Source organism: Delphinapterus leucas, chromosome 2 (assembly GCF_059928025.1).
Source record: "Delphinapterus leucas isolate spDelLeu-1000000601 "Yukka" chromosome 2, BTC_Dleu_Yukka2, whole genome shotgun sequence".
NCBI classification, from domain to species: domain Eukaryota; kingdom Metazoa; phylum Chordata; class Mammalia; order Artiodactyla; family Monodontidae; genus Delphinapterus; species Delphinapterus leucas.
This window is the reverse complement of record NC_143130.1, coordinates 118790679-118810442: the sequence shown is the minus strand read 5'-3', so window position 1 is coordinate 118810442 and position 19764 is coordinate 118790679. Positions and strand designations below refer to the sequence as shown.

General features: G+C 34.2%; 1 protein-coding gene across 7 annotated transcripts in view; it reads left to right on the top strand.

The window, feature by feature from the left end:
- Nucleotides 1-19764, top strand: part of RALGAPA1 (Ral GTPase activating protein catalytic subunit alpha 1) — a 228532-nt gene that overhangs the window by 66676 nt on the left and 142092 nt on the right. For all 7 annotated transcript variants that reach the window (XR_016392164.1, XM_089907599.1, XM_022570707.3 and 4 more), the window contains exons 11-13: nt 11349-11546; nt 15146-15283; nt 19237-19385. Coding sequence is in view for 6 of the 7 variants with exons in the window: in XM_089907599.1 (XP_089763725.1) it covers nt 11349-11546; nt 15146-15283; nt 19237-19385 (485 nt within the window). In the remaining variant the exon portion in view is untranslated. The remainder of the gene's footprint in view (nt 1-11348; nt 11547-15145; nt 15284-19236; nt 19386-19764) is intronic.

Sequence of the window (19764 nt, the reverse complement as noted above, 5' to 3'; positions counted from 1 at the left end):
TCTTTATCCTCCCCTTGGAGGCTCAGTTTTGTCCTTTAAGGCATTCTGAAATTAAATTTGCTTAAGGCAGATATTATTTGGGGAATAAAATAAAGAAAGAGAGGGAAGGAAAACGAATAAAAGCTATTTCACATAAAGATAGCTAGAAATTCCTAAGTGCACATTCTCAATTACATAGAAATTTTTATGGGAAAATAAACCTTATGAAAACCAATCATTTGCTCTTAATAGCAAAGGTACTTTTGCAGGTAAACATCATTGAGTTTTGTAGCTGAAGGGGATCATTCAAGTCTCACAGCAAGTAAGTGGTAGATCCAGGACTAAGACTCCCAGATCCTGGTTCCCATGTCAGTGCTCTTTATTCTGTGCCACAAACTTGCTGTAGCTTTGGCAGTGATTCTTAGTTGCCAAGTTTAAGGTTTGTGTTGACAGAATATATGACAAATGTGAAAGGAAAGATATTTGACAAAAATGGTTGGAATATTTGTGGGAAAATTTAAAGCTTAAAGAACTGTTCAGGTTTTCTAGTTCTTGAGCCAGCTTGAGTGTGTTTGTTTTTGTAGGAATTTGTTCATTACATTTGTTTTTAAATACATTCTCTTATAAGCTTTTTAATCTCTGGGGCATTTATAGTAATGTTTCCCCTTGTCATTCCTGTTAGTATTTGTTCCTTGTTTGTTTTTTTCTTGATGATTCTTACCAGAGATTTGTCAGTTTTATTAGTCTTTGCAAAGAATGAGCTTTTGGCTTTGTTGATCCTCTGTGTTTTATGTTTGTTTTCTCTTTTATTAATTTTTGCTCCTTGTTCTTTCTTTCTGCTTTTCTTGATTTTATTTGATGGTTCTTTTCCTAGCTAATTAATTAGCCTCACATTTTTCTCATATAAGTATTTTTGAGGCTATTAATTTACCTCTTAATGCTGTTTTAGCTACAGTCTACAAACTTCCATGTATAGCATTTTTGTTATTATTCACTTATAAAAATTTTCTAATTTTCATGTTAATATTTTCGTTGACCTATGAGTTATTTAGCAGTGTCTGTCTCCCAAACATATAAGATTTTTCTAGTTTTCCTTTTTCTTACGGATTTCTAATGCGATTCTTTTGGTCAGAGAATATAGTCTGTATAATCAGTATGTAGTCAGCCTCCATAAACATCCTGTGTGTTAGAAGAGAATGTATTCTTTCCTTTGGAATTCATGATTATTAAAGTCTGTTAGATCAAGCTTATTATTGCTTTAGTCAACTTTTCTATATTCTTAAGATTTTTGGTTAGCTTGACCTCACAGTTATGGAGAAGGGTGTATTAAAATCTTATATTCTGATGGTGATTTGTCTATATTTTTCTTTGTAGTTCCATAAATTTTCCTTTATGTATTTTGAAGCTTTGTAATTAAGTACATACATATTTATAATTTTATATCTTCTTGGTGAGTTAAGCCTTTTATTTATGGCCCTTTTCATCTGTAGCAATTATTTTTGCTTAAAGTCTACTTGTACTAGTCTACTTTATCTACTTGTACATTTATACCACTTTCTTTTTATTATAATTAGCCTCATGTATATTTTTTTAAATCCTTTTATTTTCAGCCCTTTTATATCATTACATTTTGTAATGTAACAAAACTGTTTTACATTTACATTACATTTACATTACATTTTGTAATGTCTCTTGTAAATATGGTTGGATTTTTAAAAATCTTTGTCTTTTAACTGGAATATTTATTATAATTACTGATATGTTTGGATTTATTGATATTATCTTATTTTGTTCTTTTTATTTTTCTTATGTCTGTATTTTTTTATAATTCTCTTATTTTTTGCTTTGTTTTTAATTGATGTTTTTTCATTCTGTATCCTCCTCCTCCCCATCACTTGGTTTGAAAGTTTTACTCTATTCCTTTTCCTTTAGTGATTACTATATAAATTTTAGCATACATACTTCACTTTCCAAATATAAAGTTAGTGTTTTTTTACCCTCTTCCTAATCAATACAAGGATCATAGAACATTATTACTCTGATTTCTCCCCCTAACTTATATATTGTTATTACCAAATAATTCAGTTCTATTTTGCATGCTTGTATTTTAACTCCAGTACTCTTATTATTCTGAGCATTCAGTATTGATTTACATTTAGCTATATTCATCACTTCTTTTGATTATGATTTCTCCCTTTTCAGATCTCCCATTTATTGCGTTGGCCAAAAGGTTTATTTGTTTTTTTCCATAAGATGGCTCTAGCAGCACTTAGTTGTTTTTAACTTCATTTGAAACAGTTTTGTTAGATTATATGTGACAGTTGTCATACCAGTGTGCATTTAAAAAAAGACTTATCAAAATTGAATTTTTGTGTAGCCATTTTAATATTGAAGATAGAAGAAAAAAGCAACATTTTCAGCATATTATGCTTTACTATTTCAAGAAAGGTAAAAACGCAACCGAAGTGGCAAAAAAAAGATTTCTGCAGTGTTTGAAGAAGGTGCTGTGACCTATCAAACAAGTCAAAGTGGTTTGCAGGGACTTCCCTGGTGGTCCAGTGGTTAAGACTCCACGCTCCCAATGCATGGGGCCCGGGTTCTATCCCTGGTCAGGGAGCTAGATCCCACATACCGCAACCAAGACCCCACACACAACTAAGACCTGGCGCAGCCAAATAAATAAATAAATATTTTTTTAAAAAGTGGTTTGCAAAGTTTCGTGCTAGATATTTCTCACTGGACAATGCTCCAGGGCACGGGTAGACCAGTTGAAGTTGATAGCAATCAAATCAAGACATTAATTGAGAACAATCAATGTTATACCGTGCGGGAGATAGCCAGTATACTCAAAATATCCAAATCAAGCATTGAAAATCATTTGCACCCACTTGGTTATGTTCATTGCTTTGATGTTTGGGTTCCACATAAGTTAAGTGAAAAAAAACCTTGACTGTATTTCCACATGTGATTCTCTACTTAAATGTAATGAAAACATTCCATTTTTAAAACCAGTTGTGACGGGGGATGAAAAGTGGATACTGTAAAACAACGTGGAACGGAAGAGATTGTGGGGCAAGCGAAATGAACCACCACCAACCACATCAAAGGCCGGTCTTCATCCAAAGAAGGTGATGTTGTATATATAGTGGGATTGGAAGGGAGTCCTCTATTATGAGCTCCTTCCGGAAAACCAAACGATTAATTCCAACAAGCACTGCTCCCAGTTAGACCAACTGAAAGCAGCCCTCAACGAAAAGCCTCCAGAATTAGTCGATAGAAAAGGCATTATCTTCCATCAGGATAATGGAAGACCGCTTGTTTCTTTGATGACCAGGAAAAAACCATTACAGCTTTGCTGGGAAGTTCTGATTCATCTGCCATATTCACCAGACACTGCACCTTCAGATTTCCATTTATTTAGGTCTTTACAAAATTTTCTTAATGGAAAAAATTTCAATTCCCTGGAGCCTGTAAAAGGCACCTGGAACAGTTCTTTGCTCAAAAAGATAAAAAGTTTTGGGTAAAAGATAAGTTTTTCAGGCAACTTCAATCATGAAGTTGCCCAAAAAATGGCAGAAGGTAGCAGAACAAAAGGATGAATACATTATTCAATAAAGTTCTTGGTGAAAATGGAAAATGTGTCTTTTAGTTTTACTTCAAAAACCAAAGGCACGTTTTGGCCAACCCACCCTGCTTGAAGTTCATCATTTAGAATTTACTTTTGGATGCCCGTTGCTTTCAAACACAAGATTTTGCTCTGAAAATGTCTTTATTTTGTCCACATTCTTGAAATACTTTTTCCCCTGGACATAAAATTCTAGATTGACAGTTATTTTCACCTAGTACATTTCGGACACTCAGATACTTTCCCACTTTTCTGTTTTACATTGTTGCTGTTGAGATGTCAATCAACAGTTGAACTCTTAGTGCAGTTATCTTTTCTCTGGCTCTTTTTGTACCTTTTTTTAGCGTTTGGCATTTTGTATTTTACTGTGGTATGTCCAGGTCTAGATTTCCTTTTATTTATTCTTCAGGGGATACTTTGGGGATACTGTAATTATGGATTAGTATAATTTGACAATTCTGGAAATTTTCCAGCCATTCTCTCTTTAAACATTGCCTCTGTCCCATTTTTTTCTTGCCTTTCAAGATGTGTGTTAGACCTTCCCACTTCATACGTCTACTGACCTCTCACATATATTTTCCATCACTTTGTCTCTCTGTGCTGCATTCTGGATACTTTCTTTCTAATTACAGCTGTTTCTAGAAGTTGGCCAGTCTGCTTGGTCAATTTTATGGTCTCTGGTTCATTACTTTCATTTTATGTATTAATATGAAACTTAGTTATTTTATATTGATTGATCACCCTAATATTCCTGAGGTCTTCACAGGTCTGATTCTGCCATATTTTGTTTCTGAATGCTCCTTCTCATGATGCTATATTCTCTTGCAATATCTTGTAATATTTCTTGCACTATTTTGTGATTTCAGAAATTCAGAACTTTGATTCTGAGCTTTTGCTGCTTATGACCGTTTCTTGATTTGGTTTGTTAAAGGTTGATTGCTCCAGAGAGGAATTGCATTTGCTTCACATAGATGCAAGGAAACACTTCCAACTTCATTAAACTGAATTCTTGATTTGAAGTTTAAGCCAGCCAGATAATAATGAATGTACAGTATAAACCTGTATTAAGACTAGCTTTTGGTTAGTGTCTATGACAAGATTCCTGTTATCTACTTTGCATCTAAATATGAGCAGTTTTCCTTGCAGACTTTTAGTGAGGTGGGTTTATTTCTAATTCAGCATCACACTGATGATATATAGGTCTTTGGAATCCCAAATTTGTTTGGAGGTTTCCTATTGTTCTTCCTTCCTTGCCCCAATAGTTCCATAAAAGTAATTGGTTTCATTCAAAGTGAAAGTCAGCTTTATTGCTACACCTAAGACCTCTCTTGAGTTTGGACTTTATGTAGGTTTTCATTTTCAAATATTTCTTCCTATTTTATGGCTCATCAGTGCATTTAAGAAGATTAAAGTTTTTTAAAAAATGTATTATTTTTGTTTTTTTAGTTGTAAGGTTGGTCAGGTTACCTGGTCCATGACACTCTTGGAAACAGAATTCCCCTTATTGTGTTTTTTATGATGCTCTTTATATTTTAATTTCTAAAAGTTGTATTTGGTTGTTTTTTTAATATCTGTCTAGTCATTTTTTGCAGTGGCTTATTCTTTGTTCATATTTTCACTTTCTTCTTAATTAAAATGTATTAAAATACTTATTTAATATTCCTTATTCCAGTAATTCCAGTAACTTAAGTTTTTGCAGTTCTGGCCTTGTTGTTTCTGTTTACTCACCCTCATTTGTTTTGGATTTTTGTGTTAAGAGCTTACATTTCTTTGGAATTTTGTGGAAATTACTTTGAAACCTGGGTTGAAGGATGTGTTTCTCCAGAGAGGATTTGCACTTGCTTCTCTCAGGTGTTCAGGGGTCCTGTCAACCTTGGTTTACTTTAAATTACAATTCTTAGCTTATGATTCTTCTCACTTTGCAGCTCTCAAAGTTAGGTGATGGCCAGCCTGAGAATATGAATTTGCAGGGAAGGCTGTTCTTATCTCATATTCCCCTACCCCAAGTCAACAGACAAGTTTCCTCACTGACTCTTCTCTGGAGTCAAGTTATTTTCTTCCCTCCTAGCTCCCCTTTGTATTGAGGATATAGCCTTCATTGTTATCAGCTGTGAGTAGGATTCTGATCTGTCTCGCCCCTCTATACAGTTGGCCATTTAAACCAAAGCTCTGGAGGCTGTCCAGGGCAGCACCCAGCAGCTGCATTGATTATTTGCCTCTCTAGATTAATACTTCCATTTTGTTCTAGACTCAGAATATCCTCACAAGCTGAGCCATTCTTTTAAAAATGTATATTATATTTTTTTGTGATAATTTTTAGGTGTTCTGTGCAGGTAGATTCCAGGATATCTTTTTTTTTAAATTTTATTTATTTATTTATGGCTGTGTTTGGTCTTCGTTTCTGTGCAAGGGCTATCTCTAGTTGCAGCGAGCGGGGGCCACTCTTTATCGCGGTGCGCGGGCCTCTCACTATCGCAGCCTCTCTTGTTGCGGAGCACAAGCTCCAGACGCGCAGGCTCAGTAGTTGTGGCTCACGGGCCCAGTTGCTCCGCCGCATGTGGGATCTTCCCCGACCAGGGTTCGAACCCGTGTCTCCTGCATTGGTAGGCAGATTCTCAACCACTGCGCCACCAGGGAAGCCCCCAGGATATCTTTTTTATGATATTGCTGGGAACTGAAGTTCTCTGAGATGTTATTTTTATTGTAACAGCTATTTTTTTAAAGTGATTTTTAAGGTAAAACTTAAGGAAAAATAGATTTTAGGATGGTGACTCCAATGAATCATTCATGTTTTGAAAAGAAATCAATTTTGAAGATTAGATTGTATTAGGAAAGCTATTTTTACCTGCTTAATACTGATGATAAATTTGCAAAATTGAGAATCTGTGTAATAGTTTCTTTCCTGATTTTGAAGGCTCATATGTTCCACAATGTATTATAGTATAGACAGAAATATTCCATTAATTATCAGGTATATGGGCATTGAATGATTTTGCCCTTAGTGATCCCAGCTAGAGCACAAGTCCTTTATAGGTAAATAATTTTAGTAGAAATGTCTCTACTTTTCATCTTTCAAATAATTTCATCCTCATAGCCGTTACACTTACTGTTTCCCTATCTGAACTTTTGTCCTTCAACCTTCCCCTGTTTCCTCTCTATCCTTCCCGCCTGGCTACTCAACCTTTAGGTCATAGCTTAAATGTGTCTACACTAGAAAAGTCTTCCATGACCACCCTCACCAATTCACCCACCCACCCACAGACAGGTGGAAGCACCTGCCCACACATGTGCACACACACACACACACACACACACACAGTAAGTACCTCTTTTTTAATGATGTTTTTGAAAGCTGTACTCTACTTCATAGTACCTCTCCTGAGTTCTATAATTATTTTTTTGAATGTTCAATTTTGATCTTTCATATTACCCTCCATGAATACTTCTCTTTCTCATTCATCATTGTAGCCATAGTGCATGGCAGTGAGTTAGGAACCTAATAAATATTTGGTGAACGAATCAAGCTCAGTAACTGTTGAGTGCTGGGCACTTTGTCAGTCCTAGCTCAGGGCTAACATGTATTTCTAGAAGCTAAGTCTTGAGCTAATTTGTTACATAGCTGATAATGTTTTTTTTAGGGCCAGTTTAATGATTGTGAGTTCTATCTCAGATGAAAGTATTTATATTGTTACGTATCTTTAAAACAAAGATGCAACTGTAAAACATAAATGCCCAAGTTATTTGAAATGATAAAATTGTTCTCCATATCCAATAGAATAGGCATAAATGGACTCCAGACATTAACCCTCTATTTCATAAGGAAACCCATTTATTGTGCTTTATGTTGTTAGTACTTGGAGGCTACAGTGAGGAGCCCCAAGTACTTTGATACGAGGTAAATATAACACATCAAGAGTTTAACCTTTAAAAGCACCACAGATTTATTTTATATGTATGTAAATTTTAAAAATATAAACATACATACATATGCCTAATTTTTTTCCGAAGTCAGTGGGTGGCAAAGTATAATCTGGGGCTCATGAGAAATATCCAGGATCTTTTGAGGTTCATAAGGTCAAAACCTTTTTCACTCTTGTTGTTTCACAAGTGTACCGTGAAGTTTTCCAGAGCATACCTGACATGTGATACTGTATCAGATTTAATGTAGAAGCAAGCAGATAAGAGAATCCAACTGTCTTCTATATTAAGCTAAACATTAAGCAGATTTGCAAAAATGTAAAATAATGCCACTCTTCTTTTAATTTGGAAAATGTGTTATTTGTGTTAACATATAGCAGATTAGGGGTTCTGAGACCAAAATGCAAACCACTGCTTTAAGGAGACAAAAAATTCCCAGGTCTGCTAAATGCTCACTGTATTTGATTAAATTTTAAAAAATGTGTCTGTCACAATCTGGGTTAATTAATAATGGAAGCACATTAAAAGAATAATCAGAGACCAACATGTTTTGTTAGTGTTTTTTCACTGAAGAAGAGAGCCTTAGCTACCAGTAAATCAGACCCCATTGGCAAAGCCAATTATTAGAAAATTGTGTATACCAGGTTATCTTAAGCTGATACCATCAAATGTTTTTTTCCATCTCCTATTGTTTTGATTCTTCCTCCATGTAGTTGTCTGGTTATGTTGTTTTATGGTCATAGAACCATAAAACTGGAGATGACCTCATGCAGGTCTACCTACAGAGAGAAAATTTGCTGAGCACATTGATTCAAATATTCTTGCCTATGATGACAGTTTCCCTTATTATCAATTAATACTGATGTCTGATTGTGAGTGGTTCTTCTTTGTAGAAAGATAAGGTGCCAATATGGATTTGAATTTTCTGGTCTGAGACAACCATTTCTCATTGTAAATGTATAAAATGGCCCTCTAGTTTTTATGCATCAGATTTTTAGCCATGGCTAACATCAGTCTTTCCTCAAGATCCTTATTTAGGGTGTCAGCAGAATCAGTGTAGGGGCCTGTAAGGACAAATGTCATACATATACACTCTAGTCTTTAGTAGATTCATCCAGCCACTTGGGGTATAGTGTGATAATTTATGCAATAATGAAAATCTTAGCTCTGGATCTAATATTTTTAAAATTAGTAAACTTTTTCTTAGACCAGTTTTCAGTTCATAGCAAAAATGAGCAGAAAATAAAGCAAATTCCCATGCTAATTTTTTTTAAAGTTAATTTTTCAGTATCTCAGAATAGAACTTTTTGGAGATTATTTGAGGTATTTTTTGTTTTGTTTTTTAAATCTTTAAGGAAGGCCGAGCTGTTGCTTCAGTTGTAAAATAGTCTTAGAGCAGGCAATGATGATCAAAATTATGTCATTGACCATTAAGCTGCTGGAACATGAGAATGAGAATTTGGAATGGGTTTGTTAGATGGAGGAAAGTAGTAAGTAACATATTGGGTTGGCCAAAAAGTGCCTTCGGTTTTTAAGTAAAAATAAAAGACATTTTCCATTTTCACCAAGAACTTTATTGAACAACGTCTTCACCCTTTTGTTCCACTACTTTCTGCCATTTTCCAGGCAACTTCATAATTCCATAATTTACCTTTTTGAGCAAAGAACTGTTCCAGGTGCCTTTTACAGTCTTCCAGGAAATGGAAATTTTTTCCATTAAGAGAATTTTGTAAAGACCAAAATAAATGGAAATCTGAAGGTGCAATTTCTTATGAGTACGGCAGATGAATGAGAACTTCCCAGCCAAGCTTTAACTGTTTTTGCCTGGTCATCAAAGAAATATGCAGTCTTGCGTTAGCCTGATGGAAGATTATTCGCTTTCTGTTGACTAATTCTGGACACTTTTCGTCAAGTGCTGCTTTCAGTTGGTCTAATTGGGAGCAGTACTTGTTGGAATTAATCGTTTGGTTTTCCAGAAGGAGCTCATAATAGAGGACTCCTTTCCAATCTCAATATACACAACATCACCTTCTATGGATGAAGACCAGCCTTTGGTGTGGTTGATGGTGGTTCATTTCGCTTGCCCCACGATCTCTTCTGTTCCACATTATTGTATAGTATCTACTTTTCTTCGCCCATCACAATTTGTTTTAAAAATGGAACGTTTTCGTTATGTTTCAGTAGAGAATTGCATGCAGAAATATGGTCAAGAAGGTTTTTTTCGCTTAACTTATGTGGAACCCAAACATCAAAGTGATGAACATAACTAAGCTGGTGCAAATGATTTTCAGTGCTTGATTTGGATATTTTGAGTATCAACAATGTTGATTGTTCTCAATTAATGTCTCGATTTGATCGCTATCAACTTCAACTGGTCTACCTGACCCCTGGAGCATTGTCCAGCGAGAAATCTCCAGCGCAAACTTCACAAACTATTTTTGACATGTTTGATAGGTCACAGCACCTTCTCCATATACCACAGAAACATTTTTTTGCATTTAAGTTTTTACCTTTCTTGAAATTATAAAGCATAATATGCTGAAAATGTTGCTTTTTTCTTCTATCTTCAATATTAAAATGGCTACACAAAAATTCACCAATTTTGATAAGTCTTTTTTAAAATGCACGTTGATATGACAGCTGTCACATACAATCTAACGAAATTGTTTCGAATGAAGTTAAAGACAACTAAGTGCTGCTAGAGCCATCTTACGGAAAAAACTGAACGAACCTTTTGGCCAATGCAGTAGTTTGCTAGGGAATCAATAATAGCAAATAAATAAAAGGATTACCAAAGAACATTAAATACCCTATTGATATTACACATTAACTTTTCATTGTTATCTCAGGAACCTGATTTTCTTGGCTAGTTTCAATCAGATAAAGTCATTTAACCCCATGATTATTATTAAATACACCTACTGATAATTCTAGAGTAGAAAGTGGCAGGTTTTAGGTAAAGGTCTTGGATTTTTACAGTTGAAATTAATAGGTAGTGGTTGTAAAAAAAAAAGTCAAGTTCTATTTGTAAAAAAGTAAAGTGAAAACGTTTACACATAAACAGAAACATGCATAAGGGAAGGACTTTGGATAGTGAGATTAAGAGTATTTTTATTGCTTTATTTATGCAAGTATGAATTGTATAAAAAAGTTTTTTTTTTCACGTGACAATGTTTTTGTGATGCGGAAGATACATACTTTTTTAAAACTTACGGCAACCTGAAAGTACCTAAGGAAAGAATAACTGTAAGATATTCTTTTAACTTTCTAAGTACTTTTTGCCTTATTATCTAACTTGTATAACTTTATATATGTAAAATGAAAGAAGAAAGATGTAACTTTTTAAAAAATACTCTTAGAAAAGCTAAGTTGCCTCATTACATGGTATTTTTATTACTTCTTAGAGTCATAGTTTTTGTTTTTTGATTAAAATCTTTTTATCAAAATTCATTTTAATGTTAATTTTAAAAAGCCTAATAATATAAGTTACAAAAATGTGATTTATTATGAAAAGGTGTATTTACATTAAGGTTTTAGGAGCATAGTTACAAGGAGTATGTTCATTCTGAGATAGTACAGTTGAAACAATTCTTTGCTCCTTGTGCTGGAAATCAGTATCTCCCTACCAAAAGTATTTCTGTCTTAATGTATTTACAAATTATTTGGAGATAAAAGGCTTCTTTCTGACCATGAATTGGTTGACTTTAACTCTTTAAAAATCATTTATACCTCACATTTTATAACAAGATAGAAATGTATGTGTTAGTGGTTTGTGTCAAAGTAAAAGGTATCATTATCTATATTCTCTCTTTTTTTTTTTCACTAGGCATTTTTATTACCAATTTGTGAAGCAGCAGCTATGAGAAAAGTGGTAAAAGTATATCAAGAATGGATCCAGCAAGAGGAAAAGCCTTTGTTCATGCAAGAGCCTGAAGAAATTGTGATCTCATCTTCAGACTTACCATGCATTGACAATGTCACAGACCATGATATATCAATGGAAGAAGGAGAAAAGAGAGAAGAGGTAAAATAAGACTTAAGTATTTTAGTATGTTTAATAGATTAGATTTTCACAGAGTGAGATAATACAGGATAAATGGGAAGATAAAGATACCTTTGAGTATACAGTTGATCCTTGAGCAACATGGGTTTGAACTGTGTGGGTCCATTTATACAAGGATTTTTTCAATAGTATTGAATAAGTACTACAGTACCACATGATCCATAGTTGGTTGAATCTTTCAGACATGGAGGAACCTTGGATACTGAGGACCAGCTATAAGTCATACGCAGATTTTTGACTGCTCGGAGGGTTGGCACCCTAAACCCAGTGTTGTTCAAGGGTCAGTTATATTTTGCAATTTAGTTAATGTAACAGTTACCTCAGTACCCTATCCCAAAGCTCTTTGATGTGACAACTTTAAAAGAGTTTGTATTCTGATTCTTTAAGTCATTGCCGGGATCAAAATTAGATGCTATTATAAAAGGTATAATATTTAAAAGTGTGGTGGGAATTCCCTTTCTGTCCAGTGGTTAGGACTCGATGCTTTCACTGCTAGGCCTGGGTTCGATCCCTGGTTGGAGAGCTAAGATCCCCCAGTAGATCTTAGAGTGATTACCAAAGTGCAGTTCCCCCTTGCCTGTCTTATTCATTTAGACTTCAGGAGTAAATGGAACCAGGGACCCAAATTCCACTCGTGCTCTCTCTTATCTCATTCTTTCCCCTCTGTGAGTAAACTGCAGTACTTCTTTTCACAGACCAGCTTACTTAACAGGTCAGGATGTTTTTTATTCTGCAGTCAGCTCTAGTGCAGAAATTCCCAAGAAAGAATTCAGAGTATTCTCGTTTGTGTTTCACACTTGCCATTGGTCAGATTCTCACCAAAAATTTACACTCTGATATTGACATATATCTTACTAAATCCAGATAGGAGCGACTTGGTAATCACCTTGGTGGTTAATTTAACTTCATCAGTGGATTTTTTTCAGGATATTAACATATAAATGAATAATAGGCACATTCTATAGGGATTCAGTGAATCAATATTTATATATGAATATGTATATATGATATATATATCATACATATATACATGTATATATGATATGTATGTATATATCATATGATATATACATGTATATATATATATATGTATATTTGGCATCCTCCCCTAGTTCTAGAGGGAAAAAATGAAACTAAGAAATACAATTGAAGTAAATAAAATTATATAAATTATGAAAGAATATTCACAGTTGTATTTGTTATGTACCAGCAAAAACATCCAGTTTTTGCATCAAGCTAGAAAATAAACCTATCTAAATAATTTGTTCTCCTCTAGTTTTTTGTTATGAATTTGTAGCTCAATACTGAGCCTACCATCTGTCATTTAGTATCCTTAAATAAAAATGATAGATAATAAATCTACCTACATACATAGTAAAAAGCAAGCAGTAGAAAGGAGGGAGGAAAGCCAGAAGGAAGGAAGCTACAAATGCAGGGCGATGTAGGTGTATTGCATAAGTGTGTTCTATTGGCTCCTTACATACTTCACCAGTGTTGCCATTAGAGATGTGATTTCTTGCTAATGGCGTGAACCAAAAAACAAAAGTTGTAATCTTTAATTGATCTGTATTTCTGGTAAATTCGATATATGTGTATATAAATCATTTAAAATTTGGTGTTAATTATAAAATGGAGTTGTTACAGATTCAAATAATTAATTATTAATGGATTTTTTATTCACAAATTGTCTGTGACACATTTGAAAGACATGCAGAATACAGGACAGTTTGTGTATGTGCAGACTGTCATGTGCCTTGTTGTATGTTTAGCATTACCTGGCTTATCCCATTAAATCTCAGTGATATTCTCAATTCTTGTGACAGTAAAACACTCCGACAAGTTTGAGTGCTGTCTAAAATATGTAATGTCCATTTTGAGAACAAGTGTTAGAGATAGAAATATGAAAAGACATCATTTCTATCTTTATGTAACAATGATTTAGCAAGAAGACAAGCATGCAAATTTAAGTATTATAAAACAATATTATTGCTATGATCCTACAGTGTGAAAGAGGGAATACCTAATTCTGCCTAAGAAAGGCTTCAGTGAGGAAGTACTATAATACAAAGAGCAGGTAACAAATGGGAAAGGAGCCACACAGTGTGAATAACTTCTACAAAGATGTAAGAGACACTAAGACTTTTATTTGGCTGTAGCTAAGAGCAGATGGTTGAGAGTGGTAAGAAATGTGAGATAGACAAGAACTAGGCTCTGTTTAGTAACTTGTGTGCCATTGTAGTGGACTTTGATTACATTCTAGACACTGGAAAGATTATGAATAGAAAAATGGCATGGATAGTTACATATTTCAGAAGGCTCATACCAAGCTCAGAGTGGAAGATAGATTGGAGGTCAGTCTGGAGGCAAGGACACTAGTTAGGAAGTATCAGAAGTGAGATAATAAATACCTGATAAAGGACAGTGGCAGTTACAATGGGAATATAAGGGAGAAGACAGATAAATGAGCTCCCTTGGTGGTGAAACCAGTATTTTGATGTTTAATTGGGTATGAGGAACGAAAAGGTGTCCCAAGTTTCTTTTTTTTGCAACCAGGGTAGTTGCCATTCGCACATGAATAGGAGAGAAAATAAGTGCGGTGGTGGTGATGGCGGCCAAGGAGGCTATAGGAGTTGGTAGGAAGGGGAGGGCATGGTTATGTAAATTTACTTTTAAGTATCTTGAAGTTGAGGTGCTTGTGGGTCATTCAGGAAGAACCGTTCAGAAGATACCTGATCATAGAAGTATGGAGCTTGAGAGAAAGCTGTAGATCAGACCATGGCATATTGTATTGGCTACTCGGACAGCACTGAGTTCCAGTACTGCTTCTGGTAATGAAACAATAGTTTATATTAGACTGAACCTCCCATATATTAAAATTGTATATTAAAAATATATATTAAAATATATATTTAAAAAAAGTATTTGAAGATACTGGTGAGTGACCAAAAGCAGAAAGAAACTAGAGAGAAACTTTAAAAAAGGGATCAACTCTGAGTGAAATTTCTGTTTGACTGAGGGAGCTCCCTAGTCAGCGGGACTTTGACAGCTAAACTCAAGCAGAAAGCTGCAGTGTTAGTGGTTTGAAGTAGCAGTATTCATCTATCTTCGGATAACAGGAATTTTACTACTCTTAAGTAGGATAAATAGAAGCTATTTTCTATTGTTTTATTTAAGTCATTTGGATTCTGGCATTTATTTACTTTACAACAGAATTTATCTTTTACAAAGCTGTAAATCATATGATCCCATTCTTGAGTGTGTAAATGTACAGAAGGGAGGTTTATACATTAGATAGGTAGAAAAATGTCTGTATCTGAAATAATACAATTTTTGGCTGGTCCTTATGGATGATTTGTTTTTACTTTCTTTGTATTTTTGTCAGTGAGAACCTTTTTTACAGTGCACCTATACGTTGTTTTTGAAGTCAAATAGGGTATGTTCTATTTTGAGAAGATGTTTAGCAGAGGGACCCAGTAGTTTCTAGTTTACTTCTTCAGCTTACTGACTTGTCACAGCATTCTTAATTGTTGAAATATTAAAAACTTGATATTTTGCTTCAGGAAAATGGGACCAGTATTGCTGATCATGTTCGAAATTCCACTTGGGCAAAAAATGGCACCTACCAAGATGTTCTTCATAATGCTTCTGAAGAAGCCATAGAACAAAACATACGAGCTGGTGCCCAAGCAGTTTTGCAGGTAGATCACTTGTTGTTATTTTTTAAAAATAAAATAAAAATCATTAAATATTTCAAATACAAAATTCAGTATTTCAGTGTAATTTTTAAAATATAATGAACTCACCACCCACATTTATTAATTATCATTGTGCCATATTAATTTTGTTTTTCCCTTAACTTTCATTTCACTTCATAATATATTGATAAACACTACATTTTTTTTCTAGACAGTTTTAAACTTTATATAAATCGTGTCATGGTGTACTGTCATCTGCAACATTTTGCATTAACCATTATGTTTTTGAGATTTGTTGTTGATACATAGCCATAGTTAATTCATTTTAAACTACTTTGTGGTATTACAATTTATGATTATTTCATATTTATTCATTTTTCTGTTGATGGTTTTTTGTTTCCAGTTTCTCAGTATTCCAGATAATGCTACATTAAACATGCTGTATATGTATTTTTGGGCACATGTGGGAGAATTTCCCTAGGATATATACATAGAAGTGGAATTACTGGGTTGGAGCATTTGTACATTATCAGCTTTACTTTACTGTTATTGCCAAATTGTTCTCCAGCATGGTTATAATAATTTACATTCCGTCTAGTAGTGCTTGTAAGTTCTCATTTCCTTATATCTTCCTCATTACTTGTATAGTCAGATTTTAATTTTTGCTGTTCCTGTGTGTGTGAAATGTTGTCTCATTTTTTCTTAGTTTTTGTTTCCCTGTTTCAATTTGCTTTTCCTTCATCACTACTGAAATTGAGCATCTTTTCTCATGTATGAATGGCCTGTTAATATGCTTTTTCCATTATTCTTTTGGATTGTTTGTCTTTTTGTTATTGATTTTTAGTTCATTATATTCATTCATTTTTTTAAACCATACTGTTTTTGTCAAGGCCACATGTGACCTCCCCATTGTTAAATCGAATGGATGTTTTTCAATCCTAATTTTACTAGAGTTGTCTGGAGCATTCTACAGAGTAGATCATTCCCTCGCTGTTGAAACCCTTCTTCATCTGGCCTTCAGAGTAGCATACCCTCCTGTGTTTCTCCTAACTCACTGGCCTCTTCTCAGATTTTTTTTTTTTTTTTTTTTTACTGATTTTTCAATATATTTCTCAAGTTCTCATGTTGAAGTGCCCAGGAATCAGCTTTCAGATCTCTTTTCTATGTAAACTTACTCACTTGTTGATCTCATCCATTCCTATGGCTTTAAGTGTCATCTATATACTGCAACTTCTACATTTTATCTCTAGTCTGAGACTTCTTATCTGAACTCTATGAATCCTGAACTCAAATATTCAAATGCCAAGTTGGCATCTTCACTTGAATATCTAATAGATATCTCAAACTTGACATGTCTAAAACTTGGCTTCTCACCTTGTTCAACAAACATGCTCTTCCTGCAGTTTTCCTCACTTCATTTGATGGCGGCTGTTTTTCAGTTGCTCAGGCCATCTAATTTCCTATATTTCTTCTATATCTTATATCTAATTTGACAACAAATCCTGTCAACTTTCAGAATGTATGCAGAATCTGACTGCTGTTCAGCACTCACACTACTTCTTGTGTTCAAGCCTCAGTAATCTTTCATCTGGATTATTGCAATAAATTTCTAATTAGTATTCTTGCTTCTGGTCTTGCCCATCCATCATCCTGGTATATTCTCAACACAGTAGCCAGAGGGATCCTGTAAAATGTAAGTCAGATCATGTTATTTTTCTGCTCTGAACCCTCTGGTGGCTTTTCCTTATCACTAAGCATAAAAACAAAGTTCTTCCCAATGGTCTATCAGGCTTTTACGTCATTGCTCCTCAGAGTGTGGTCCACAGACTAGTGCTGATCCACAAGGTAATTATAAAATTGAGAGCGAGAGTTTAGAAACTAAGTCATTTAATGTCTCTTGATTCTGATGAAAAGTCTTTTTTTCATTTCCTTTTTTACCTATTCATTTTTTAAATTGTATTTTATAATAGGGTTGTTCTGTAAGACTCGGTGGGGGAAACCTGTTCCCTCACCACTGGCAGTGTGAGAAGCTCTGCTTCACATGCTCTGGCTGTTTCTCAACGGCTTCACATGCTCTGGCTGTTTCTCAACGTATCTCCCACTGCTTTTCCCCTTCCTCACTTCACTCTGTACTTCTTGCTGTTCCTCAGATGTGCTAGGCCGGCTCTCACCGGTCCTTTAAACTTGCTTTTCCTTTTCTTTGGAACGGTTTTCTTCCATGTTGCTACATAATTGAGCTTTGCTTTTCCTTTTTTAAGTCACCCATATTTATATCCATTCTCTGCTCCCTGCCACCTTTGCTTACTGGGTTTCCCGGGACAGTGAGGTGATATTGAGTACCCTTGTCTTGTTCTTGGCTTTTGGCACTACTTGAAGATGTCTCAGGTTCAGGCAGAACTTTTCAGGTTCAATTGCTGTTATAACATTTGCTGTAGTTCTTGATAAATATTCTTTTTCAGATTAAGGAATTTTACCTTTTTTCTTAGTTTGCTAAATTAAAAAAAAATAATGAATAAGTGCTAAATGCTTTTTCTTTATGCATTGTGATGATCCTACTTTTTTCCATTTTAATCTATTGATGTAGTATATTAATAGACTTTTCCAATGTCAAGGCATCCTTACATTTCTGGGGTAAATAACTACTTGGTCATAAAGTATTATATTTTGATCAATTTGAATTGCTGCTGTTTTTTGAAGATTTTTGTCTATATGTTCATAAGTGATATTGGTCTCTTCTTTACTTGTCTTATGTAGTCCTTGTCTGTTTTTGATAACTGGATTATAGTTTTATAAAAATAAATTGGGTAGTTTATTTGTCTCTGAAACAGCTTGTGTAAAATAGGGATCATCTACTGGGAAGGCTGGGCAAAACTCTGCCTATAAAGCAGTGTAGGCCTGGTATTTAGGGATGGATCAGGGATACCTTCATTACCAGTTCCCTTTCTTTTATGGTATTGATATATACGTCTTTTGTATTTCTTCTTGAGTCAGTTTTGGCTATTTATGTTTTATCTAAAAAATAATCCATTTTATTAAATTTTCAAATTTATTGACATAAAGTTATTCACTGAACTATCATTTTAAAATTCTCTACTGGCTATGTAGGTATGTCCGTATTTTATTTCTAATGTTATTTGTGCCTCTTGTTTGCTTTTCTTAGTGTTGTTAGACTTACAGAGTCAGCTCTTTTCCCAATTTTAAAGTTAGCTTAATGTTCTTTTCTCACATGATTTTACAACTGTATTTTGCCATGGAGTTCATCCAGGGGATTTAAATCAGAATTATGGGTGTAGAAGATGTAAATGTCCTAGGTGCACAATAGATGTAATGTTCTGTTCCTCCAAAGTGTCTTTGAAAACCTTTGCACATACCTGTCACCATTATAACAACTTTCTCCTCAGTAACAAAATACAATTAATGATTTGATTATAATGAATTTAATTAAAGATACACATTGATGGACCCTGATTAGTAGTACTATAATATGCAGTCTGTTATTACCAAAACAGATATGCACACATAGTCAATAAACATGAAAAAAGAGAATAGATGATGTTGAACACCTCATTCAGAAAGTCCATCTTGATTGAGGTATCATCTTTTATCCTAAACGATTTTTAATTTTTATTGTTCTTTTCATTTTATGACAACAATCAGGTTGTTATATTAAAGCGCCCTCACTTTTAAAAAATGCTGTTTTTCACTTGGCTTATTTTTTTCGGGTGCCTACTAGTAATTTTATATTTGTCTAGATAAACATAAAAATAGATTTAATGAGCTTAAATTTCCAATATCAAGCTGATGGTAGAAGCAGGGTTAGAACTAACCTACAGTCTAATGCTTTTAAGTTTGCTGTAGATCACCTAGTGATCAGCATCTTGAGTTGTTTTCCCTTTGAATAAGTAATTTCCCATTGAAATTCTGTAACGAATCACTAATGATTTCTTTTATCTTAGGTGTTTATTATAAACTCCTCAAACATATTTCTTCTTGAACCTGCAAATGAGATAAAAAATCTTCTGGATGAGCACACAGATATGTGTAAACGAATTCTTAACATTTATCGGTTCATGGTTGTGCAAGTATCAATGGACAAAAAGACTTGGTAAAAACACTTATCTTTTTTTTTTTATTGTGTATATGAGCATAGTAAATTCTAGAGGAATAGTGCCTGTGAAGGGGGCTTGTAACAATATTGTACAGGCTTCTATTATTGAATGAATGAGTGAATAAATATAGTATTTTATGTAATAATCATGATGACACAGTGGTCTCCTTCACTTTATCTCAAACATCTTTGATCAAACTGCCACAAGATGCCTTTGTTTATCTTTCTAAAGTGGGCATGTGATGGCCTCCCCCACTGCCCGCCACCCCCAGGAATGAATACTGGCATGCATGTATGAATAAATGAATTTATATGGGTGAATGAATGAATAAGTAAATGACTGAATGTATGAAATGCCTGATTCCTCAACCTGGCA